The 26709-nt window shown below is 40.4% G+C and overlaps 1 protein-coding gene and 1 non-coding gene across 5 annotated transcripts in view; one reads left to right on the top strand and one right to left on the bottom strand.

Annotated features, from left to right (window-relative positions):
* The window catches only part of NCEH1 (neutral cholesterol ester hydrolase 1), a 65349-nt gene extending 57665 nt beyond the window's left edge, over positions 1 to 7684 (bottom strand). Inside the window, exon 1 of one of the 4 annotated variants that reach the window (XM_036349937.1) lies at positions 7413 to 7684. In XM_036349937.1, the coding sequence (XP_036205830.1) occupies positions 7413 to 7647 (235 nt within the window). In that variant the 5' untranslated portion in view covers positions 7648 to 7684. Of the gene's footprint in view, positions 1 to 599; positions 810 to 7412 lie in introns of those variants that run through there. The other 3 variants (XM_036349939.1, XM_036349941.1, XM_036349940.1) reach the window with 3 other exon arrangements.
* A 17146-nt stretch (positions 7685 to 24830) lies between these two features.
* Positions 24831 to 24933, top strand: LOC118677813. The gene has a single exon (XR_004974539.1). It is a non-coding gene; the product is annotated as a U6 spliceosomal RNA (small nuclear RNA).
* The last annotated feature ends 1776 nt before the right edge of the window (positions 24934 to 26709 follow it).

The raw sequence follows: 26709 nt of genomic DNA, 5'->3' as shown, positions 1-26709 counted from the left end.
GTCTGCCCCTGCCAAGACATTAGGAGTGAGTTAATTAAATGTTTGACCAAATAGAGTAAGCTAATTTTTAAGCTGATAATTTTGTATGGTCCTCAAATGATGTTCTAAATATCCAAATGGCTCTTGAGAGAAAAAATGTTCCCTGTCCCTGGTCTAAATAATACCTAAATTCCTTTCTGACCCAGACATTTTTTTTTTTTTTCTCTTCTTTTTTTTTTCTTTTATATTTGTTTTTTTGACCCAGAGATCTTAATGGCTGCTAAGCAGAGGCACTTCATGCTTTTACAGGTCTTTTCCAAGGCCATACATTTCATTTTGATGTGTCAATAAACCAGAAAATAATCCCGCAAAACAAAAGCAAAAAAAAACACCTGCCTCATAGAATTAGAGCGTAGACTAAATGAATTGTATGCAAAGCATGTAGTACAGTATCTGGCACAGAGTAAACACTCACTATATGCCTAATAGATGTTAGCTACTTTTACTGTAAACAACAACCTTGATAACTCAGATTAGATGTCAATGTGAAAGGAAACTCCCCAATGCCCAGGCCTACATTAGATAGCCTTTTGAAGGCCCTTGTAGCAACTCATAATTACCTCTATCATAACTCTCCTTCTGTCATTCAAGTCCCCACTCTATAATTTCAATAAGTTTATCTCCCTTTCAGTCGACTGTAAACTTTTCAAGATTAAATATGTGTCTTCTTCGTTTTTCATTTTGCCACTCCCTGGAATTGGTGTTCAGTTACTATTCATTGAATATAAGATGACTTCTAAATGGTAGGATTTTAATTTTATTTTGGAAACACTAAAAGATAAAATAAAGGAGAAAATAAGTGGTAGACAGTTCTCACATAGTTTCATTTGGCAGTAAAAGTAAATAGTACTATTTTAAAATAAGTAATTGTGCATTAATAGAACATTTAAGAATGATTATTACACTTTCACATCTCACAGAAATGTCATAGCTCAAGCCACTTGTTAGAAATAGAATGTACCATTATGTAAAGTAATAACGATAGCATTTCTGTGCTTGGGACAATATTTGCAGAGTTCTAGGACAAATAAAAAGAAAAACTATAAATTAGGTATTATCTAACACACCTGGTAGCTGAATCAATCTGCCCTTAATGTTTGGATCCACCAAAGACCAACTCAGATTGCTGATCTGTCAGAACCAACACTGGATAAATCCCAAAGCTATTCTTAAAGCCTCTCTACAACCAGGTATTTAAAAAAAAATTCCACCATATAAGCTAAAAAAAATTTGTGACTGGTGAAATCTCTAACTTACTTGAAGAAATATGTATCATAGCAAGTATAGGTGGTAGACAAACTTGTTATTTACTATTGTTTCCAGATTAAATCTATTTACCATTAGTAAACACCCCAATTCTTGCATGAATGGTTTTGAAAAAGGTTAGCAAGTTGAAGCTCTGCATGGCATCCAGCTGAGCTGTCACCTAAACCACACCCACAAAGCCCAAAGGCACATCATGCTCAGAATATTCAGATAAGATCACTTTAAATTTCAACGAGATTTGGGACATTTTACAGGATAATAAAAAAACTTGCTCAACTAGTCCAAAAGCACTGACATCCACAAGAAAGAGGGAGAATGTTCAGTAGAAATACCAATTTCAACAACCTCTTTTACATGTCTTCAAAAAGTTACAAAGTATAAGAAGAACATGTAAGCTAAGAGATGATCAAGATAAAAAAAAAGTCAAGCTCTTACTCTGAACTCCCTTTAGATGCATTAACTTTATTCACCATCTTACCGCCTTTCTAAACTACATATATAACCGTGCTGTCCTATGAGTTTCTGTAACTGTACCTCTTCTGTAACATCTGTCAGCTCCTACATTTTTAATAGCTGTATGTTAACAAGGCTTGTCCAGTCTACTAGGCTGTAGTTTCCTTTAGGTCATTTTAGCATCTCCCTAAAACTCCACACAGTAGGCTTTCAACCTGTGTTACAGCTAAGTGACTGAGCATCAAGCATGCCACTGGGATAGCTGTATCAGGGGATCCAGGATGCCTTTTAAAAAAAAATGCCTGATTTTCTTCATAGAATAATTACTAAAAAATTATCCACATTGATATACATATTCAATTCCACTTTAGAAGTAGGAAACCTACTGCAACACTTATTACAAAAAAAGTTTTAATTTCTTATATTACATGATCATTGTAGAAAAACTACAATATATAATCTTATGACCCCCAAATCCCTATATTTTTAATTATATCCTTCTGCTTTTTCTACACCTATATATACAGATATTTATAACTATGTTGTGTGTTTTTAATTTATTGATTTGAGAAAGAGAGAAACATCAATTTGTTGTCCCACTTTTTTATGCATTCATTGGTTGCTTCGTCTATGTGCCCTGACTGGGGATCAAACCCAAAACCTTGGCTTATTGGGATGACGCTCTAACCAACTGAGCTACCCATCCAGGGACTCATAACTATATGTTTTTGTTGTTTTGTTTTTAATCCTCACTCGAGGATTTTTAACCCTCATCAGTTTTTAGACAGAGTGGAAGAGAGAGGGAAAGACAGAGATAAATATCGAGGTGAGAGAAACACATCGATTGGTTGCTTCATGCAAGAATCGCCCTGATGTGGGCCCAGGCCAGGGAGGAGCCTGCAACAGAGGTATGTCCGCTTGACCAGAATTGAACTCTGGACCCTTTGGTCCACGTGCTGATGCTCTACCCACTGGGAAATACTGGCTAGGGCGTCATAACTATGCTAGAGGCCTGCTGCATGAAATTTGTGCACAGGTAGGGTCCCTAGGCCTGGTTGGTGATCAGGGCCAATTGGGGCCTTCAGGCTGCCGGCCAGGGCCTCCTTTCCCTGGCTGCCAGTTGCCAGCCGGGGCCTTCCTTCATTCTGCGCCATCCCCTGGTGGTCAGTGCACATCATAGTGAGCAATCGAACTCCTGAGGGGACACTTTGCATATTAGCCTTTTATATATAGATGTTTTAAAAGATATTTTAAATAGGATAATGAGCATGTATTCTGTTATGTAGCATTTTCACACTTCAGGTAAATTACAAATCTTTTGTAGGCCACTAACCATTGTTTTTCAAGCTAATTTTTTTTTTTTTTTTTGCTCTACAGTGTCCCAAATTGTAGGTTTACCACAATTTACTTAATTGTTCTTATTGTTCATAAATTTTCATTCTTTTAAATAATGCTACAAAAAAGAAAAAAAAAAGGCCGAAACCGGTTTGGCTCAGTGGATAGAGCGTTGGCCTGCGGACTGAAAGGTCCCAGGTTCGATTCCGGTCAAGGGCATGTACCTGGGTTGCGGGCACATCCCCAGTAGGAGATGTGCAGGAGGTGGCTGATCGATGTTTCTCTCCCATCGATGTTTCTAACTCTCTATCTCTCTCCCTTCCTCTCTGTATAAAATCAATAAAATATATTAAAAAAAAAAAAAAACAAACACTACTTGATTTAAAAAAAAAAAAAAGAAAGAAAGAAAGAAAAAAAAGGAATAAGCCCTGGCTGAATAGCTCAGTTGGTTAGAGTGTGGTCCCAATAAGCCAAGGTTGCAGGTTCAATCCCCATACAAGAATCAACCAATGGATGCATAAATGAGTGGAACAACAAATTGATGTTTCTCTCTCTCTCTCTCAAAAAAAAAAAAAAAGAAAGAAAGAAAATCGAATAAAGGAATAAAAGATTTAAAAGGTTGCTGAGTGGTCCGCCATACTTATCATAATTGCAGTGCTTTTGGACTGGTTGAACAAGGTGTTTGCTCCTGTAAATTATAAGCTACAGTTTTGTCTATATCTATAATTACTTAAAATAAATTTCTCCAAAAAGATTGCTAGGTCAAAGAATAAATATGCTTCTGTGTCTTTCAATGGGTTCTGCCAAACTCAGCCACATACACTTCTCAGTATCTTCACCCATATGGGGATTACCATTTTTTAAACTCTTTGCTTGCATAGCAGTTTGAAATCAGTATCAGAACCTCCCCAAACTCCGTTCTTTTGTCCCTCTAGTTTTCTGCTGCCCAATCTTTATCTAAACCTCTCTTCACTGTCTTCCCAGACCTTCTTTAGTGTGTGCTTTTCCACTGCTCAAGTCTTATTGATGACTCTGCTGTAACACTGAAATTTGCCTTGCTAGGATTTTATCCCCTTAGACTCTTAGCGCCAAAGTACCAACCAACTAATCTGGTAGACTAATCCATGCTAATATGAGAGGCTCATTCCCAGCAACATATGTGCAATGTAACTTGAGCAGTTTGAGGAAAATACATTATCTACATCTGCAATGCATTTTATTTCTCTTAAAGCACAGTGGTTCTCAAATTATGCTGTACTTTGAAATCACCTGGGGAGCTTTTAAAAACACTGATGCCTGAGTCTCACCTCCCAGAAATTCTAAATAAAGTTGGTATAAGGTGTGACTTGGGCATCAGGATTTTTTAAAGCTCCCTAGATGAATCTACTGTAGCAGCTGTGTTTGAGAGACACAATATTATCTTGTGTCTTAGATAATATTGGAGGACTCCAAGGAAGAAAAGTACAATAAACATAATTCTTCTGCACAAGATAAAGGAGGTAAGAGCAGATTGAGGGGTGAAGCATTTGCCAATGACAATAGAATAAAAGTTAGCATTTGTGTTCTTCTTGATGGGGAGGCATGAGTCTGCTGTGTTAGGAAGTAGGCCAAGCTTCACTTCCGAAGTAGCTTCAGTTGCTTCTGTATTGAACCAATCATCTCTAAAATTATTTGGCTAACAAACTTTATGCCATGAAATGTCTGTGGTAGCTCCCCAGGTTTCAATTACTTCCAATTTACATTTGTTTTATTGTTCCAACACAGTTAGGCAAACCCACAGATTTGGGCATCTCCACCAGCCTAGCAGACCTATGGGACAACTCTTAAAAGAGTAACTACAATTTTCAGGCCTTTAAGTACATTACTAAAACCTCACAACAACATTACAAGGCTAGCCCTAGTATACAGGGAAAGCTGAGGATCAGAACAGGTTAGGAAATTGCCTGGCCTCCCAATCAGTAAGTGGTCTGGCTGGGATGTGCTTGGGGAAGGCAGGACTCTAACACTCATGCTCTTATCTAATTACAAGGTGTCAAGCCACATTGTCCTTCCCCAGGACAATCTGAAACAACGTTGGAAAATTGCTTTACCTGGCATTAGAGGCTTCCGTGTGGTCTGAATGATTTTTCTATTTCACAATTCTGAAGGCGAGTGATGAGAGCCACTTCTGTGCGAAGCCAGTACCAAGCTATGGTGCTAGGTGAGGACACTTTGCTGCTTCATCTATATCTGTGACCTGGCATTACATACATTATCATTCCCAAACACCAGCTAGGGGCACATTCTGTAAAGGACCATAGGATCCAAAGACCTTGACTTTAATGGGTTGGTAGCCTCGTTGGGGAAAAAATGGCTTTTCTTGCAACCTGGTTTTCCCCAGATTACGTATGATGGGGAAGACTTCTTTGGTGACCTGAAAACTAAAATTAATCTCTGTGGCCAACACAGAAGTTTCATTCTTCCCCCCATCCCCTCACCCCCGTTTTTCTTCTTCTTCTTAGTCACCGTTTTTTCTTACTTACTATCTACTATTTCCTAAAGGCTATTTAACTCACTCCAGGTAAATACCATTGTACCCCGGAATCCTTGAAGGATGTTACTCCCAAATTCCATAATTTCTGAAGGAAAAGAGGGATTTCAGGGCTTCCTCCATGAAGACTGCCTTTCATGACATCAATGCTGGAGAAGGGGGTGGGCATTCTTTACCATGTTAATATTCTAGGGAGCGGGAGGAAAGGAAGGAAGAGGAACTGTAGCTTCATAGACACCTCCTAGGAGACAGCAGGAGACTTTGGGGGGGGGGGGAGGGGAGAATGTGGCTGGACTCGTGAGAAGCAAATCCCTACTAGGAATATGCTACAATGCGCTAGTAAAGGAGCTTTTTGATAGGACAAAACCTCAGAGACTATGGACTCTTACACACAATGAGGATGGAGAGGGATAAGGAATAGTAGGAAAAGTCATGATTCCCCCGCCCCTTTCTCTAGTCATTCTTGAAAAAAAAAAAAAAAGTTTACAAAAATAACCTGAGATTAAAGCCTAAGGTTGGGGGAAGAGAGGAAACTTGATTTTGGAGGAAGGCTAGGAGCTTAGAGAGAGCAAGCTGCTCAGAAATGCTGTACAACCATAGCTCTCCCCCTTGGCTGCAGATGGTAGTTTAGGTTTTAGAGTCTCTGGCACTGAAAATAAGGCCTCTTACCACAGAATAAAGCAGAGACAGTAATATTTATGGGGGGAAAGACATAGCCATGATCCAGTAGAGAGAAATGTTACCCTATCAGGGTAAGCCGGGGCAAGCCAGGGTATTCTGGCTCAGGCAAAGGTTATCTCCTCCACAGCCAAGGACATCAAATAAGTGCTGCAGAGCAGGCAGGGAACAAATGCATCATGCAAACATCGGCTGCTGCCTCCAAGCCTCTCCTGCAGCCAAGCCAGCCCGGCCTCCTGGCCTTCTTCCTTGGGCTCAGCGGGTAAATGCCACGCATGAAATGGGAGATCTGAGCGGTTCCTCAAGTGCTTAGAGGAGCCCAGACTGCTGGCCCCCGGGAGCGGAGAGCTCCACAGCCTGGGGATGTTGGTTGGGACACCGCCTGTGCCGGCTTCTGCTTTTAAGGTGGCTGCATTGCTGGGAATGAGAGCCGGTTTTTTCCAGAGCTGTCCTAAAAGCTAACTCGCTCTGGGCCGGCCCCTATCGGAGAATGAAATGGGGGAGAGGAGGTTTCCAAAACGCTGAAAGATTTTTGTTGTTGTTCATCCTCACCCGAGAATATTTTCCATTGATTCTGAGACAGAGAGAGTGGGAGGGAGGGGAAGAGGCAGAGACAGAGAAACACTGATGTGAGAGACACACAGATTGGTTGCCTCCCGCTGGCGCCCCGACCAGGGCCAGGTATTGAGCCTCCATCCGAGGTACATGCCCTTGACCAGAATCGAACCCGGGACCCATTAGTCTGCCCGGCCGCCGGCTAGGGCGAAAGATTGTGTTTGTCTGTTTGTTTTGACGTTGCAAACCAAGAAAGAGGAGGCTGTGTAGGTCAGACGAAGGGTTAAACAGTTGTCAAATGCTATGCAAGAACTTCACCATCTCCGTAGCCCACGAAGACAAGGAGACACGGAGCGAGCCCGCCGCTGCTAGCAAGGCGGCGAATGCGAAACCCTAAAAATAAAAATGCCCCATGGAACCACCTTAAAAAAAAGCAATTGCCTCACTGCGTTAGAAAAACATGCATTCTCGTGGGATACGGTCCGGAAATTTTGCTTCCCCTTCAGATACCGCTTAAGAGGAAGGAGAGAAAAACCAGCGCTGGGCTGCGTCTCACCACTTGCTGTGCGCCCCGGAAAGTCGCGTCCAGCAGCATCAGCTTCCAGGGGTCGGCCAGGGAGCTGGGCAGGGGGATGTAGATGTAATAGGCGGCCAGCGCCACCAGGGCGGTGAGCACCACGCAGGACGTCCTCATCCTCCCCCGGGGCGCCTCGTCTGCGGGTGGACGCGGACGAAAAGGGCGATGCCACCCCAAGACCTCCAGCAAGTTTCTGCGAGGGCCGGCGCCTCATTCACTGGTGTCTTATGTGCCCAGGAGCCAATCAGAGGCGGCGCGGGGAGGAAGTGGGAGCGCGGACGTGCCCCCTCTTCGGTGTCCTTGCAAAGTGCACTCACTCCAGGTTTGAGAGAGCGCTGAGGCTGCTCTCTGGGCGCCGCCCAGCGGGCTCTGGAGCACACAGGTCCTTACTGCACGCCCGGGACCAAGGGCTGCCCCCTGAAGGTTCTCAGGTGGAAAGCTGAAATACTGTTTGTCCAAAGCCTTGCTGACTCAGAATGGAGAAACAGAGAGATAAAAATCCACTGTCTCGCAATGGAATGAAATTCTAGCTGTGTGGTGGAGGAAGATAATTACAAATTCTTATAGGTCAAGCAATGGCAAGCTGGTAGTAGTTCTAGTACCTAAGTCTGGATTTCTAAATCCCACGCTCCAGCCCTGGCCCCTGTGGTTCAGTTGGAGCGGCTTCGAGTGTATGGAAAGGTCGAGGGTTCTATTCCCATCAGGGCACATACCCAGGTTGGGGGCTTGATCACAACCAACGCTTCTCTCTCTCCCCGCTTCTCTCTCTCCCCGTGTCTCCCTCTCTCTCTTTCTGGCAGATAGAATACAGGATTGACCCTTTGTGTTAGAAGATCGAGAAGTGCTTAAAAAATGAAGGGGACTGGTCAAAAGGAGTCAAGAGGCAGCTTTAAGGATATCCCAATGGTTAAAGCTGGGGTAATTTTAACATCAAAATGAACAATAATGATGGATTTTAAACCATTGAATGAAATAAAAAATACACGAGTCTATACTAAAAAATATTAATAAATGGGGAAATGCAACCTGAAAAAAATCCTTAGTAGGTCAATGGAACCCTACAAAACACTCGAATCCCGAAGGACAACCTGAGCTAAACATATTTAAAAGGGTACTTTTGTTGTAAAATATTATCCTTTGCCAGACTTTCCAAGTTCATGTGTTTTGTTCTCCTCAAGGCCTAAACTGAGTTGATAGGAACCAAGCCAACTCTCTAATCAAAGTTTGCTATGGGGACTCTTAAAAAGGATATATTTCCTACAGATTCCATGTTGAGCAAGATACCTCCTGACTTTTTAGGCTAACCTTTCGTTTTAGCCAGGTTGTAGATTACCATAACTGCCAGAATTTATAGCAAAATGAAGAAACTCAACATTAAAGATATATTGTTGTTGAAAATTGAATTATTTACTGTAATTTTGCTTTTCTCTTATTAAACTTCATCCTACCTCATTGATTACTTTTTGTAAAATCTTGAAGTAATTTAAAATTCTTACTACACCTACTAAGAAGAAAGAGGTTTGTCTGTTTTATTCACTGCATATCCCTAGTGGCCTGGCACATAGTAGGTGCTTAACAAATATTTTTAATGAATGAATATTATGAAGCATTGGTAAATTAACTCAACACTTTTATAAAATTGAATGAAAATGTCATTTATACAAATTATCAATAAGTACATTTAGAGGAATCATAGATTCAGAGAAAAAGACAAGGGAAAAAAGAGGCAGAGTAGGTAAAAATAGGAGAAAAAAAAGGAAGCGTTGGAGGAAAAACATAAACAGGAAAGTTTTAAACTAACTCCCCAGAAATATTCATTTATTACATATTGTTTAAAAGGTGAACCATCTGCCACACAGGCGCGGCTCAGTGGTTAAGCATTGACCTATGAACCAGAAGATTCCCAGTCAGGGCACATGCCCGGGTTGTGGGCTCAATCCCCAGTGTGGGGTGTGCAGGAGGCAGCCGATTGATGAATCTCATCATTGATGTTTCTATCTCTTTCTCTCTTTCCCTTCCTCTCTGAAATCAATAAAAATATATTTAGAAATAAAATAAAAAGTGAATCATCTGACTCTTCATATGCTTTATAGTGAACGAGAGGCCCAGTGCATGAAATTTGTGCACAGGTAGGGTCCCTAGGCCTGGCCGGCAATCAGGGCCAATCTGTGGGGTGACCTGTGGGGCAATTGGGGGCCCCCACTGGCACCTGCCTTGGCCAGCCTGGCGCTGCCCATTCATGGGCCCTGCTCCCTGCTGCCGCCACCAGTCACCTCCCTCTGTGGGGTGACCAGCAGGACAATTGGGGGGGGGGCCCCACTGGCACCCGCCTTGGCTGGCTTGGGGCCTACAGGATGGGGGCAGCTCCTGCATTGAGCGTCTGTCCTGTGGTGGTCAGTGCACATCATGGCGACCAGTCATTCCACCGATCATTCAGCCGTTAGGTCAATTTGCATATTAGGCTTTTATTATATAGGATAAGTTTTGGGCCCTATGAAAGGAACATTATTTCAAAGAAAACTTGCATGAGTACCAAAGTAGGCATTTGTTATATCTGTGTCCTCCTGAAATCTTTTGAAAAACTTTTTTTTTAAAAATTTACAAGAACAAAAACTTTGTTCATCTAGTCTAAAAACACTGCTATTTATGAGTAATATGGGGGACCACTCAGCAATCTTTTTTATCTTTTATTCCTTTATTTTATTTTTTTTGAGAGAGAGATATCAATTTGTTATCCAATTATTTATTCATTCATTGGTTGGTATTTGTTGTGCCCTGACCAGAGATCAAACCTGCAAGCTTGGCATAGTGGGATGACGCTCTAGCCAACTGAGCCACCAGCCAGGGCTGAACACTTTTTCTAAATGTTTATAGTTTCCCACATTGTGAAACCCACGTCTGCAAGTTGGAAGCTATGAATGTCAACTTCCCAGTCTCTCATGCATCCTAGACACCCAACATGTGCCCTGGATTCTGTCATTAGCAGCACTCATGGAGTCCTAATTCAGTTATGGACCAACCATGTGGTCTGTGGACCTCTTCCACCTAGCTTCCTCCTCTGTAAATTATAGGGTTTTATAAAACTCCTTGTTTTCTTTTATAAATTTAGATAAGGAAAGACATAAGCTGACTTTCACAAGCAACACTATGCATTTTGATTTTTAAGCAGCCTAAGGTAGTGTAAGGTTTCTTGGTAGGCTTAATAGCCTCTTAATACCTGTTGAAACTGACCCAAAAGAGAAAGAGCCATGAGGCTTGGCGGCCATGGGAAGAATCCATGATTAATGATGACTGTGTATTTGGAATGGCACAATAATAAGGTAGAGACTTCTGGGTTGGGGTCTGCACCAGCAGCAAAAAAAAAAAACCCACACAAAATAGTAAGCACAGTGATGGCAATAGCAGCTTTGGAATAAAATGAAAATCCTTGATGGTTATCAAGCAGCAAGAATAGGACTGGAAACTACAGAGGTCCCAGCATAGTTGTCTTCTGTGTCGTCATCATTATCGTCATTGTCACAAACACCTCTTGAGTGTTTCTCTGTATCAGACAGTATTCTAAGTATTTTTTATACATTATATTATTTAATCTTTTAAAAATATATTTCCACTCTTACTATAAATAAATGTATATAGTTATAAAAATGGTTTCATACAACATAAAGTTTTATTACCTGCTTTTATAACTTCTTGTATTATAAATATCTTTTCTTGTCTTTGAAAACAGAGCTTCTCAAACCATCCTTGGTGAAAGACCAGGGTTATTTTTTCAATTCTTTCAAGCCAGTATTTTTGTTATGTTACCCTGTGATCATCCACTTGGATGTCACAGCAAGCTATTCAAGTTTCTAAATGCTAACTTGTAATTTCTGTACTTATCTCATTGCAAACTTAGAATAGTTTATAGACTGGTTCTGGTCTACAGATCACACTTTGAGTAGCACTTTTAAAACACCTAAAGTTATTACACAGTATGAAGAAAAATGAATTTGATAACCAGTCCTTTTGAGGATATTTGATAGCATTGTTCAAGGGCAGTGCCTCCATTAGTGGCTCTACTAATTTTATTGCCTTGAGAAACAAGTTAAGCTTGGCTGGAAATAAACTATACTTTGCTATAAAATCAACTCCCTATAGCATGCTGTGGGTTATAAAAACTTGCACTTCTACCTAGCTTTATATTATTCTCCTACATCTAATCAGTCACTAGCAAGTCTTTAATTTTGTTTACTCTGGCTCTCACACTTCTTTTTTAAGCATGATTCATGAACTATTATAAAGGCCAATTTAATAGTCTCCTTGCCACCAGTATCTTCTTCCTCTTCCTTCTCATGTTCCTTGTTTAGAAAATGAAGTAGCAGAGACTGTTTTTAAGGTATTCTCTAGCTCTAATAGTCCATGATTTATTCTCCTGTTGTTCTTACTGACTCTTCTCTGTCCAAAATACCTTATTGTAAGTTTCACATTGTCATCTTGACCACAAAAAAATAGGTACAAAAGGGAAGTACAGCCTGGAGATGAGCAGCTGAAATTTAAAAGTTACAACCTGGCCTAATATGCTGACACCTTGGATTGATGTTTTCTGTTTTTTTTTTTTTATTTGGTACTATATCCTCAAAGTAATTAATATTTCTGTACCCTAGGAAGATAATTCCTAAGAGGAATGAGAACGAATAATGAAAATAGTATAGAAATAACAAAAAAAAATAAATCCATAGCATTAGTACTTTTTTAAATACTTAAAAGTAGTAAGTTCTGTAATCTATATAATTTGTGTTTAGTTTGATAAATGTATATATCATATTTAACAAAATTTGATATATCAGACTTTTGATTTTTAACTAATAATTATGAAATTTTGATATATTTCAATGTCTCCGTAAATAATCAATGCTGAAATTTAATTTGATTTAGTATCTCATAATAACTCATGCTTAAACAATTCTTATAATAAAGTAGTATTAAACAAAGTACATATAGGAGTGAGAGTTCCTTTCCGTGAAAAACTTCATGACATTGATGATCCTATCAGCACTATAGGAAGATAGCCATTTTGTATTTCAGAATCACTGGAGGAGGGAAAGAGGAGAGGGAGAGCTAGAGACCAGTCCTTTGAGGTGAAGATGGATTCTGGTCTGACTTCTAGTGCCTATTTCCTAAAACACAGTGAAGGCAATTCTAAGGGTAATGAGGATCTCAGAACTACTCCCACACAGCTTTTTGGGACAGCTGCTAAGTAGGGGTAGTTTGGGAATGCCTGAGGACTGATTTTGGGGGAATGTCATGATTGGCGGGAATAAAAGATATTCTTGTTCAAGTGTAGCATGAAAGGAGTAGAGAAGCCTACTTGCAAATAATTCATGTCCAGCACGGCCAGGGGTGAACCTGAGGGGGAGTGGTGAAGGATTAAAGAAGACAGACAAGAGAATACAGTTGGGACCGAGTGGATCACTGTCTGGATGAGGAAACAGTAACACAGCCTATAAGCCAAAGCTTTATTTTATAGTCAGATCACACAAAGCAAAACAAGGGGAGCGGTCAACATGTTTACAATATTCTTGCGAGTTTCAAGTCTATTTCATTACTCAGGTCTTGTTTTGGCAGCACTTGATGCACCTCCCACGCCCATTAGCTACCTAGGAACAAGGGAGGACTATAAGGTCAAGCTTAATTGTGCTAGGAGGGCTCTGCCCTCCAAGCTGGGACTTGTATGTGGCTCTGCCACAGGTCAGCCCAAGGCTTGACCCTATAGCCGCTCCCTACAGACCTCAATAATTAACACCTGACAGGTAATCAGAATGACTGAAGACCAGAATTCTTTCCCCCAAATTTTCTGGATTACTTTTTTTAAAATATATTTTTATTGATTTCAGAGAGGAAGGGAGAAGGAGAGAGAGATAGAAACATCAATGATGAGTCCTAGCTGGTTTGGTTCAGTGGATAGAAAGTTGGCCTGTGGACTGAAGGGTCCTGGGTTTGATGCTGGTCAAGGGCACGTGCCCGATTGCAAGCTTGATTACCAGTAGGGAGCATGCAGGAGGCAAGCCGATCAATGATTCTCTCTCATCATTGATGTTTCTGGATTATTTTTGGTGATCCAGTTTGTTTATGATCTTAGAGAAGGAGGAGAGCCTGTCTGCAGTGTCCTGTATAATAGCTTAACAAGATGGGTTCAATTTCCCACCAATTCTGATGAGTACCAAGTTTAGGCAGATTGCTGGGGCTGACCAGCAGACCATGAGCGACAGCTGAATGGATTACTCCAACACAATGTTTGCTGTGAAAGAGAGGGCTAAGGGACTTCCTGGCTAAAGGAACCAGACAGCTTTGATTACCTGCCTTGTTAGGCTTTTATTATAACAGCAGTTTGAGATGAAGTTTATCTTTAAGATACAATCAGTAGGGTAAGTAATCTTGGGAGGACACATGTTGTTTGTAGTGTCCTTTAAGCAAGGACACCCAAAGGTTTAAGCATAAGGATTCCAATAACCCCCTGGGGGATCTGCATGTGCACAGACTTGTTTGGAAAGGTCAAGGAATAATTAGGGGCACCACCTTCAGCTCTCCCCTAAGTCAGAATTCCAATAAATAGGGCAGGCGGCTTTCCACACACTTCCCTTTTCTCAGAATGTCCTCCTTACAAACGTTCCAACCAAAGTCTCATGTGCTCCCCAACAGCAGACAAATCTAATTTAGGACACTAAAGAAAAATGATGTGTTTTTGGACCCAGTATTATGAAGCAGATTCACATCCTTTGCAAATGTAGTGGAGCCAAGTGCACTTTGATTCAGTCTGAGCTGTTCAGCATTCGTGGGAAAGGGAGACCACAATGGAATCCTTGGCTTCTGGCAGAATATGCCCACATTTGAGAGGAGATATAAAAAGGACTATCATGTGAAGCAGGAGGAAGTGAAGCCCTGTAATGTGGTGACAGCCAAAGACAATGAACTAGAACCTGGCCCTTCATTTCTATGGCCTGAGAAGCAAGGCCTCTGCTTAAATTTCCCTTTCCTGGTTCAAGAAGAGGAACTGTGCCCAGCCAGCATGGCTCAGTGGTTGAGTGTTGACCTATGAACCAGGAGGTCACGGTTAGATTCCTGGTCAGGACACATGTCTGGGTTATGGGCTCAATCCCCAGTTGTGGAGCATGCCAGAGGCAGCCATCAATGATTCTCTTTCATCATTGATGTTTCTATCTCTCCCTCCTCTCCCTTCCTCTCTGAAATAAATAAAAATATATTTAAAAGGAAAAAAAAAAAAAAGGAAGAGAAACTGTGCCACAATAATAAAAACTTGTCTGTCTTGAGGGGTTTTAGGTATGTGCAAGAAGTAAAGTCAGAGCTTGTTCATCAAGATAGTACAAAGGTGTTTTGTTATTTTTCTAAAAAGTTCTTTTCATTGTGATAATCTTGTTACACACATATTTGATTTTTCTCTTGGAACCTAAGATAGTAAATATATTCATTAAAGTTATAACAAGATAGTGGGATATATTAATAAACTGGAACCTCAAGTTGTGTTTTGTTGTTGTTGTTTTTATATTTGCACTATTACTTGTAAGGTTTATGGGTAGCCGAAACGGGTTTGGCTCAGTGGATAGAGCGTCGGCCTGCGGACTGAAAGGTCCCAGGTTTGATTCCGGTCAAGGGCATGTACCTTGGTTGCAGGCACATCCCCAGTGGGGGGTGTGCAGGAGGCAGCTGATCTATGTTTCTCTCTCATCAATGTTTCTGACTCTCTATTCCTCTTCCTTCCTCTCTGTAAAATATCAATAAAATATATTAAAAAAAATAGTTTATGGGTAGATGATTTAATTTCTAATTGTAAAATTTTAAATAAATATATTATTTGTGGTTTCTACCTTAAGGTATTCCAAAACTTTTCAGGAGGTGGGCCTCTTAATTTATGTTCCTGAGTTTCATAGCATGAAACCGTATTTCTTCTTTATGATTAGGGGAGAGTTGGTAAAACACTTAACATTCATAGGCAAGTTCTTGAATGTATGTTATTGGTAATTAATAGGAAGTGACAGTTTTGGCAGGGAAAATGACACAATTGGGGATGTTCTATTTTCATAAGTTTAAATTATAAAAGTAATCCTTGTTCACAATCTAAAAAATCAAACAATACAGAAGTGCTGTCTAGAGGTACCTACTATATGATAACATATTCTTGGCTTTTAATTTCACATTGGTGTACTCAAGGGTATTGATTTAATACATATCAACTTCTTGATCAGTCACATTCAGGCAAAAAAAAAAAAGAAAAGAAAAGAAAAGAAACAAGAAAAGGATTTCAATTAGGAAAATAAAACAATGTAATTTGAAAATATTGATAAACATCTCAACCCCAGATTACCCAAAACAGCTCCATTTAATCTTTAAAAAGGGAAGCATGCAAAATGTTAATGAAAAATTAAAAGAAATTATGCTTAATGAAGGAGAAAATAGCCTAATATTTTAATACCCTCTATAAAATAAGTTCAACTGTGTGTGAAAGAGAAGGTAAAAGTAATAAGAGATAAAGCATTAATTTTTTTCTCCACAGCAGTGACTATATCAAGCATCACAACTTTCATATTAGTATGCATTAGGAAAATGTTTTTCTATTTTATACATATTAAGACAAAATTACCTCTTTATTCTGGATGACTTTATGAACTCCAGTTGTAACAAAAAGAAAAGCATGGGAAATGGGAGGGCTAGACTCTAGGTAGAGCTCACTAAACTCTGATCTCTGTGAGGTCAGAGGCCACATCAATTTGTTCTATAGTTTTATCTCCAATGCCTAGCACAGTGCTTGGTGTATAACAGATACCTAATAAATGTGTGACAAAAAGATAATACTAATACTAATTAGAAATAATACTAATACTAAATATTGAGTGTTTTCCATGTGTCACTATCCTAAGCACTAATATTTCATATAATCGTCACAGAAACTCACAAAATATTTCCTAGGGTACCCATTAGTTCATTCGCTATAAGGCAAAGGTTAAGAACTTTTGGAATTGTACAATTGCCTGCATTTTAGGTTTCTTCTGATTTACTATTTTTGTCTAAAATATGCTTGCTTGTCTGGTTTTTATCACCTCACACACTGTTTACTTGGTCCCTTATGCTTGTTAGAATTCTAGTACTTCAGTCATCAAGGATTTAAAATTTCTCTTGGACCACATTGCCTTGAGCTCATATCTCATAAATTATGAATTCCATCAGTAAATGGTCATTCCTTTGCTTTATTTCTGTCCCAGGATTTAGTAAAGGTGTCATATTCAGGGCCAATATATCATAACCATAGGAAAAAATATATGAATTGGGAAGCCCATTAAGTCAACTACATGAATAAAAATATAAATACAATTTAGAAAAACCAAAGAAAAACTTAGCAAGGGTCTTAAAAGTCTGGTTTGATTCCCAGTCAGGGCACAGGCCTGGGTTGCAGGCTTGATCACCAGTGTGTGTGTGTGTGTGTGTGTGTGTGTGTGTTTGTGTGTGGCGGGGGGGGGGGGGGCATACAGGAGGCAGCCAATCAATGATTCTCTCTCATCATTAATGTTTCTATCTCACTCTCCTTCTCCCTTCCTCTCTGATATCAATACAAAGATATTAAAAAAATAAATATATAATAAGATCTTTTTAAAGATTATAACCAAACAAATATAAATGTAATAATTACTTAATATCATCAAATATCCAGTCTGCATTTACATTTCTTTTATACTCTCATTTTAAAATAAATTTTTGTCAAATTTTCCTCCAACATTTTATGAAAATTTTCAAACAGCAAAATTTAAATAATTTTATAGTAAACATCTGTTCACAGACAACCTTAAAAGTGAAATCAGACTATTATTAGGGTTAAATGATCAACCGCCAGGAAAACAATAATCGTCTACCAAAACACTCATGATAGAAAATTTGAAAAGTGCCCCAAAAGTAGAAAAGAGAAGGAGAAATAATCTCCAATATTTATGTAAGAACATTTTGTATATTTCTATATAGACAATTGTTTTCTATGTATAGGATCTACATAGAGTTGCATTATGCAGTGGAATATCATTTGCAACACTGTATCTCAACTTTTAAATATCTTCCCCAATGCATTTCTATTGTTTCTTGTATGTGATTTTTTCCTTTCGTTATTAAACCTTCAGTTAATCTGCTTTTGTCAAATAGGCATACAATTGAGGTCAGCTATCCACATTTTTTTTTGATGACTTGGGTTCCACTTTTATATCAATTGCTCTAGCAATTACATTTTTTCATTCATTTAAACAGCAGCAACATAAATATGGCTAAGGACAAGCAAAGCATTCAAATTGTCTTAGCAAATACTACTCTACAAAGATGGAGTTGCAGTCAAAACTAAATTGGCAGGCAGTATAACATTGGGATATCCCAAATGTTTGCAAGTCAGTTGGTAATAAGGAAAAAGCAATTTAAGAGTGTCAGTGAGTAATACATGAAAGTGTAGATTGTAAGAAAATTAAATTTTTGATATGGGTAATTGTCTATGTTCATAACAGTGGCAAGTCTTAACTGAATCTATTTAGTACTATTAACATTAACTTTCTTCCACTCAGCTGGGCTAACTATGGTACAAGAATCATTCAATTCTTAAATAAGAAGCTTCACAGACAAAAAAAGGCTAAGGGAGTTTATCACCACCAAGCCAGCAATGCAAGGAATGCTAAAGGGACTGGTATAAAAATAAGAAATAAAAAGCTCAGAAAGAAAACAGCCACACAAAAACAGAAATGCCTACAAACAACTACCTTTCAATAATAACTTTAAACGTAAACGGACTAAATGCTCCAAACAAAAGACATCGAGTGGCTGAATGGATAAAAAAACATGACCCATACATCTGCTGTCTACAAGAAACCCACCTCATTAGAAGGGACTCACACAGACTGAAAGTGAAAGGATGGAAAAATATCTTTCAGGCAAATGGAAAGGAAAAGAAAGCTGGGGTAGCAATACTTATATCGGACAAAATAGACCTCAAAGTGAAGGCCATAACAAGAGATAAGGAAGGCCACTTCATAATACTAAAGGGATCAATACAACAAGAAGATATAATCCTGGTAAACATATATGCACCCAATGCAGGAGCACCCAAATTCATAAAAAAACTCCTGGAAGATATCAAAGGAGACATCGACAACAATACAATCATAGTAGGGGACTTTAATACACCACTGACAGCACTGGATAAGTCCTCTAGACAAATAATCAGCAAAGATACAGCAATCCTAAATGACTCACTAGATCAGATGGACTTAATAGACATCTTCAGAACACTTCACCCGAAAGCCAGGGAATATACATTCTACTCAAATGCTCATAGGACATATTCAAAAATAGACCATATATTGGGTCACAAGCAAAGTATCCCCAAATTCAAGAAAATTGAAATCATAAAAAGCGTCTTTGCAGACCACGATGGCATAATATTAGAAATAAACTACAATAAATCAACCCAAAATACTCAAACACCCGGAAGCTGAATAGCATGCTATTAAATATTGATTGGGTTACCAATGAAATCAAAGAAGAAATTCGAAACATCCTGGAAACTAATGACAATGAAAACACAACAATCCAAAACCTATGGGACACAATGAAAGCAGTCCTGAGAGGGAAGTTTATAGCTCTACAGGCCTATCTCAAAAAACAAGAAAAAATGGTAGTAAATCATCTAACTCTACAACTCAAAGAATTAGAAAGAGAGCAACAAGAAAACCCCAGAGTGAGCAGAAGGAAGGAGATAATAAAGATTAGAGCAGAAATAAATGACATAGAGACCAAAAAAACAATACAGAAAATCAATGAAACCAAGAGCTGGTTCTTTGAAAGGATAAACAAGATTGACAAACCTCTAGCCAGACTCACCAAGAAGCAAAGAGAGAGGACCCAAATAAACAAAATCAGAAACGATAGAGGCGAAATAATAACAGACCCCACAGAAATACAAATGATTGTTAAAAAATACTATGGACAGCTCTACTCCAACAAACTAGACAACCTGGAGGAAATGGACAAATTCCTAGAAAAATACAACATTCCAAAACTCAATCAGGAAGAATCTAAAAATCTCAACAGGCCAATAACTATGGAAGAAATTGAAGCAGTCATCAAAAAGCTTCCAGCAAACAAAAGCCCAGGACCAGACGGCTTCACAGGGGAGTTTTACCAAACATTCAAGGAAGAACTAAAACCTATCCTCCTCAGACTACTACAAAAAATTCAAGAGGAAGGAACACTTCCAAGCTCATTCTATGAAGCCAGCATCACCCTAATACCAAAACCAGGTAAAGACAACACAATGAAAGAGAATTACAGGCCAATATCCCTCATGAACATAGATGCCAAAATCCTCAACAAAATCTTAGCAAATCGGATCCAGCAGTACATCAGAAAGATCATACACCATGACCAAGTAGGATTTATCCCAGGGATGCAAGGATGGTACAATATCCGCAAATCAATAAACGTGATACATCACATAAACAAATTGAAAGAAAAAAACCACATGGTCATATCAATTGATGCAGAAAAAGCATTTGACAAAATTCAACACCCATTTTTGATAAAAGCTCTCAGCAAGGTGGGAGTAGAAGGATCATACCTCAACATAATAAAAGCCATATATGACAGGCCCACAGCCAACATCATACTCAATGGACAAAAACTAACACCATTTCCCCTAAGAACAGGAACAAGACAGGGATGCCCCCTCTCACCACTCCTGTTCAACATAGTACTGGAAGTGTTAGCCATTGCAATTCGGCAAGAAGAAGAAATAAAAGGCATCCAAATTGGAAAAGAGGAAGTAAAACTGTCCTTATTTGCAGACGACATGATATTATACATACAAAACCCTAGAGACTCCATCAAAAAGCTACTGGACTTAATACATGAATTTGGCAATGTAGCAGGATACAAAATTAACCCCAAGAAATCCGAGGCATTTCTATACACCAATAGTGAACTTTCAGAAAGAGAGATTATAAAAACAATCCCGTTTACCATCGCACCAAAAAAATTAAGCTACCTAGGAATAAACTTAACTAAAGAGGTAAAAGACCTCTACTCAGAAAACTACAGGACGTTGAAAAAAGATATAGAGGAAGACATAAACAGATGGAAGAACATACCGTGTTCATGGATTGGTAGAATCAACATCATTAAAATGTCCATACTACCCAAAGCAATCTATAAATTCAACGCACTTCCCATTAAAATACCAACGGCATACTTCAGAGATCTAGAACGAACTCTCCAAAAATTCATCTGGAATAAAAAAAGACCTCGAATAGCTGCAGCAATCCTGAAAAAGACCAAAGTAGGTGGGATCTCAATACCAGATATCAAGATGTATTACAAAGCCACTGTTCTCAAAACTGCCTGGTACTGGCACAAGAATAGGCATATAGATCAATGGAATAGAATAGAGAGCCCAGAAATCGGCCCGAACCAATATGCTCAGTTAATATTTGACAAAGGAGGCAAGAACATACAATGGAGCCAAGATAGTCTCTTCAATAAATGGTGCTGGGAAAATTGGACAGATATATGCAAGAAAATGAAACTAGACCACCAACTTACACCATACACAAAAATAAACTCAAAATGGATAAAGGACTTAAATGTACGACAGGAAACTATAAAAATTCTAGAAGAATCCAAAGGCAACAAAATCTCAGACATATGCCGAAGCAATTTCTTCACTGATACAGCTCCTAGGGCACTTGAAACTAAAGAGAAAATGAACAAATGGGACTACATCAAAATAAAAAGCTTCTGCACAGCAAAAGAAACCATCAACAAAACAACGAGAAAACCCACTGTGTGGGAAAACATATTTGCCAATGTCATATCCGATAAGGGCCTAATCTCCAAAATTTATAGGGAACTCATACAACTTAACAAAAGGAAGATAAACAATCCAATCAAAAAATGGGCAAAGGACCTAAATAGACACCTTTCAAAAGAGGACATTCAGAAAGCCAAGAGACATATGAAAACATGCTCAAAGTCACTAATCATCCGAGAGATGCAAATCAAAACAACAATGAGGTACCATCTCACACCTGTCAGACTGGCTATCATCAACAAATCAACAAACGACAAGTGCTGGAGAGGATGTGGAGAAAAAGGAACACTTGTGCACTGCTGGTGGGAATGCAGACTGGTGCAGCCACTATGGAAGACAGTATGGAGTTTCCTTAAAAAACTGAAAATGGAACTCCCATTTGACCCTGTGATCCCACTTCTAGGAATATATCCCAAGAAACCAGAAACACCAATCAGAAAGGATATATGCACCCCTATGTTCATAGCAGCACAATTCACCATAGCTAAGATCTGGAAACAGCCTAAGTGCCCATCAGTAGATGAATGGATTAGAAAACTGTGGTACATCTACACGATGGAATACTATGCTGCTCTAAAAAGGAAGGAACTCTTACCATTTGCAACGTCATGGATGGAACTGGAGAGCATTATGCTAAGTGAAATAAGCCAGTCAATGAAGGAAAAATACCACATGATCTCACTCATTCATGGATAATAGAGACCATTATAAACTTTTGAACAATAATAGATACAGAGGCAGAGCTGCCTCAAACAGATTGTCAAACTGCAGCAGGAAGGCCGGGGAGGGTTGCGGGGCAGGAGGTAGGGGGGTAAGAGATCAACTAAAGGACTTGTATGCATGCATAGAAGTATAACCAGTGGACATAAGACATGGGGGGATAGGGGAGGCTAGGGGACTGTCTAGGGCGGGGGGATAAAATGGACACATATGTAATACCCTTTGTAATACTTTAAGCAATAAAAAAAAAAAAAAAGGAAAAAAAAAAAAAAGAATCATTCAATTCTTGGGTAATTTATGCAAATGTCAAAGATGCAAATTATTTTATCCTTCTTTAAATTTATTAATTTTGAAAATATGCCACTCATTTTTTAAGTCATAAATAATGGGTTAGAAAGAAGTAAAATTATAGAAACTTTCTTTAGTGTCTTTAAAAAATTTTTTTTTAATATATATTTTTATTGATTTCAGAAAGGAGGGGAGAGGAAGAGATAGAAACATTAATGATGAGAGAGAATCATTGATCGGCTGCCTCCAGAATGCCCCACCCTGAGGATCAAGCCCACAATCCTGGCATGTGCCCTGACCAGGAATCGAACTGGCAACCTCTTGGTTCTTAGGTCAACGCTCAACCATTGAGCCACACCAGCCGGGCTTTAGTATCTTTGGACAAAGCACCACTGATATTATCTATAATAATAAAAGTGTAATATGCTAATTAGACCAAAGCTGTGGCTGCAAGGCCAAGCCCCTTGTACGAATTTCAGGCATCGGACCTCTAGACTTATCTAATAATAGACAAACATGGTAACTGACCATATCTTCGCTACGCCTCCCATTGGCTAATCAGCGCGATATGCAAATTAACTGCCAACAAAGATAGCAGCTAATTTGCATACTGCAGGCTGGGTGGGCCAGTGCGAGCCGCCATCTGGGCCCCCGTGTGCCGCCTAAGCCCTGCCCCCAGCCGGGACCCCCGTGTACGGCCCTGGGCGGAGGGACACTGCGGCCGTGATCGTGATCGTGATCGTGATCGGAAACCGGGCTGCAGGCAAGGCAGCACCCCGGCACAGGAGCCACCTTGCCTACAGTCTGTGATCGTGATCGGAAAGCCGGGCCGCAGGCAAGGCGACCCCCTGGGACCCAGGAGCCCGTTGGCGAGGTCTGCAGGCAAAGCAGCGATCAAGCTATGAGGGGGAAGGTGGGGGGCGGTAGGAGCTATAGGAGCAGCTCTGGCCGGAGACTGAAGACTCCCGCTGGAGCGAGGAGCAAAGACTGAAGGCTCCAGCCGCAGTGAAGACTGTGTTCAGAGCGAAGATGAAAGGCGGTGGCCAGAGTGAAGGTCTGGGTCCCAGGTTCCAGAGGAAAACTGGTGCTGGCAGCCAGGGGAAAGAAGGCCTATTGCACGAATCTCTTCATGCAACGGGCCTCTAGTCCTATATAATAAAAGGCTAATATGCAAATTGACTGAACGGTGGAACGACCAGCTCTGTGATGAGCACCGACCACCAGGGAGCAGACGCTCAACACAGGAGCTGCCCCCTGGTGGTCAGTGCACTCCCGTAGGGGGAGCACCACTTAGCCAGAAGCCCTGAGCCGGGCTCACGGTTGGTGAGCACAGCGACAGTGGCGGGAGCCTCCTCCATATTCACGGCAGGACTAAGAATGTCCAACTGCTAAGTTAGGCTCGTGCCTGCGGGGAGTGGGCCTAAGCCAGCATCGGACATCCCCCAAGGGCTCCTGGACTGCGAGAGGGCGCAGGCCAGGCTGAGGGACCCCTCCCAAGTGCATGAATTTGGTGCATTGGGCATCTAGTAATATAATAAAAGGCTAATATGCAAATCGACTGAATGGCAGAATGACCAGTCACTATGATGCGCACTGACCACCAGGGGTCAGATGCTCAATGCAGGAGCTGCCCCTGGTGTTCAATGCGCTCCCACAGGGGGAGTGCCGCTCATTCAGAAGCTGGGCTCACAGCTGGCGAGCACAGCGGCAATGGTGGGAGCCTTTCCCACCTCCGCAGCAGCGCTAAGGATGTCCGACTGCCAGTAGTTGGACATACACTGAGGGCTCCCGGACTGTGAGAGGGCGCAGGCTGGGCTGAGGCCCCCGCCCCACCGCCGAGTGCAAGAATCTTGTACACTGGGCCTCTAGTCCATATACATAAAAGGCTAATATGCAAAATGTCCCCTCGGGAGTTCAACCGGGAGACCGGCAGACAGGGAGTTTGATCGCTTGCTAAGACATGTGCTGAACACCAGGGAGCGGCGCAGAACGAAGGAAGGCCCCGGCCGGCAGCTGAAAGGCCCCAATCGGCTCTGATTGCCAGCCAGTCCTGGGGACCCTACCTGTGTACTGGGCCTCTAGTATTATAATAAAAATAAGTTAATTAATTCATTAATGTATTCACTTGTATTCCAACAAATATTTAATTGAGTACCTTCTATGTGTTAGGCAGTGATAGGAATGGTGGATAAAAAGATGTTTTCCCTACTTTCAACTAGTTTAGACAGTGGAGGAGATAAACATTAATCCAATAATCACATCTTTGATGAGTACCACAAAAGAAATGCTCATGGTGCTGGGTACTGTGTAATGGCAGTTCTGACAGTGTGGGTAGTTAGAAAAGACCTTCCTAGAAGTGGTAAATGAGAAAATGCTAAAGGATGAGTAGAAGTTGTCTACCATAGGTTAAAGGAATGGGAATCAGAGGGATTGGTAAAAAGAAGAGCAGGTGTGAAAATCCTTGACAAGGAAGACAGGAGAGAACTCAAGAGAAAGAAAAGTGGTTCTTGCTTCAGCAGCACATATACTAAAATTGGAATGACACAGAGAAGATTAGCATGGCCCCTGCGCAAGGATGACATGCAAATTCGTGAAGTGTTCCATATTAAAAAAAAAGAGACAGAGAGAGAAAGAAAGTGAACATGGTGTAAGATGAAGCTGGAAATGTAGATAGAGGTCAGACCAGGCAGGTGATGATACGATGAATTAGGATTTGCATAATGTCACTTCGAATGCAGGCTGGACAATGGACTAGAAGGAGATGTAGATTTTTGAAGATCAATTACAATGCTATTCATGCAACTCTTGAAAACATATTATGTACCAGGAACTGCTGCAAGGTGCTGGAAATACATTGATGAACAAGATCAACAAGGCTCTTAGAGAACTGAAAGCATTTTAGTGATTTCAAAGGTAAAAAAAATAAGCATTATGAATAAATATATTGGTACTTTTATAAGTAAAATGTAAGATATAAACATTAATACCTTTAATAAAAAGAATCAATTAATGGAAATAAAACTTTTGATCTTAGTTTTGCCACTAACTAGTTACCTGACCTTGGAAAAGGACTATAGCCTCTCTGTTGCTACCCTTAGTAAAACTCATCTGTAGAATGAATGAGACTAATGAGCTAAGATATTTTTCCACATCTAAAATTTTATTAATCAAATTAGATAATTTGAAATAATGGCCTCATCACATTTGGAAAACTCTTGCTCCATCAAGGAAAGTGAATTCTATTTGTGAAACTTTAAGTGCTAAATCTGTACAGTCTTGTAAATCTATGTCAAGTGATTTATAGCCCATTGATTCATATGAATAAAGCAATGATTCATATCTTAATTACTGGCTATTGAAGTGTATAAAATAGCTTCGTTTGGCTCAAAGTGATTATAATTTCTGAAGCTTGTTTTTCAGGCAGAGATGACAGGTTAGAAGATGCTGTATTATAACCAACTTGGAAATATGACATTTTAATTGGAAAATGTTAATAATTCCAAGATAGAACAGAATTCCATGGCTATTCATTAAACATTTTAGAATAAAAATCTTAAGTGATAAATTCTTAGAAGGACTGAATCTTTGTAACTATACCTAATGTGGCATTATAGATGGCTATGTACTTCCTAAATGCCTTGAGGGGTTAAGAATGGTGATAGAGGAGAAAAACAATTATGTGAAATCTATGTGTCATTACAGTGTTAATATTTAGTTACAATAAAACATTTAATCCTATGAGACATTCAAAATTATTATAAAAATAGAGGCCCGGTGAACAAAAATTTGTGCACTTCGGGGGGGGGGGGGGTCCTTCAGCCCGGCCTGTGCCCTCTCGCAGTCTGGAACCCCTCAGGGGATGACCACCTGCTGGCTTAGGCCTGCTCCCCAAGGGATTGGGCTTAAGATGGCAATCAGACATCTCTCAGGCAGCCCAGCAGCCCTCGGGGGATGTCCACTTGCCAGCGGGGAGCAGACCTAAGCTGCAGTCAGACATCCTTAGTGCTGCTGAGGAGGCAGGAGAGGCTCCCACCACCACCGCTGTACTGGCAGCCATCAGCCTGGCTTGTGGCTGAGCAGAGCTCCCCCATGTGGGAGCGCACTGACCACCAGGGGGCAGCTCCTGCATTGAGCGTCTGCCCCCTGGTGGTCAGTGTGTGCCATAGTGACCAGTCATCCCCAGTCTCTCTGCTGTTAGGGTCAATTTGCATATTACCCTTTTACTATATAGGATAGAGGCCTGGTGCATGGGTGGGGGCCGGCTGGTTTGCCCTGAAGGGTGTCCCGGATCAGGATGGGGGTCCCGCTTGGGTGCCTGGCCAGCTTCGGTGAGGGGCTGATGGCTATTTGCAGCTAGTCACACCCCCTTCAGGGTGGGGGTCCGTC

The sequence above is a fragment of the Myotis myotis genome, unplaced genomic scaffold (genome assembly GCF_014108235.1).
Source record: "Myotis myotis isolate mMyoMyo1 unplaced genomic scaffold, mMyoMyo1.p scaffold_m19_p_2, whole genome shotgun sequence".
NCBI lineage: Eukaryota > Metazoa > Chordata > Mammalia > Chiroptera > Vespertilionidae > Myotis > Myotis myotis.
This window is presented reverse-complemented; position numbering and strand designations above follow the sequence as displayed.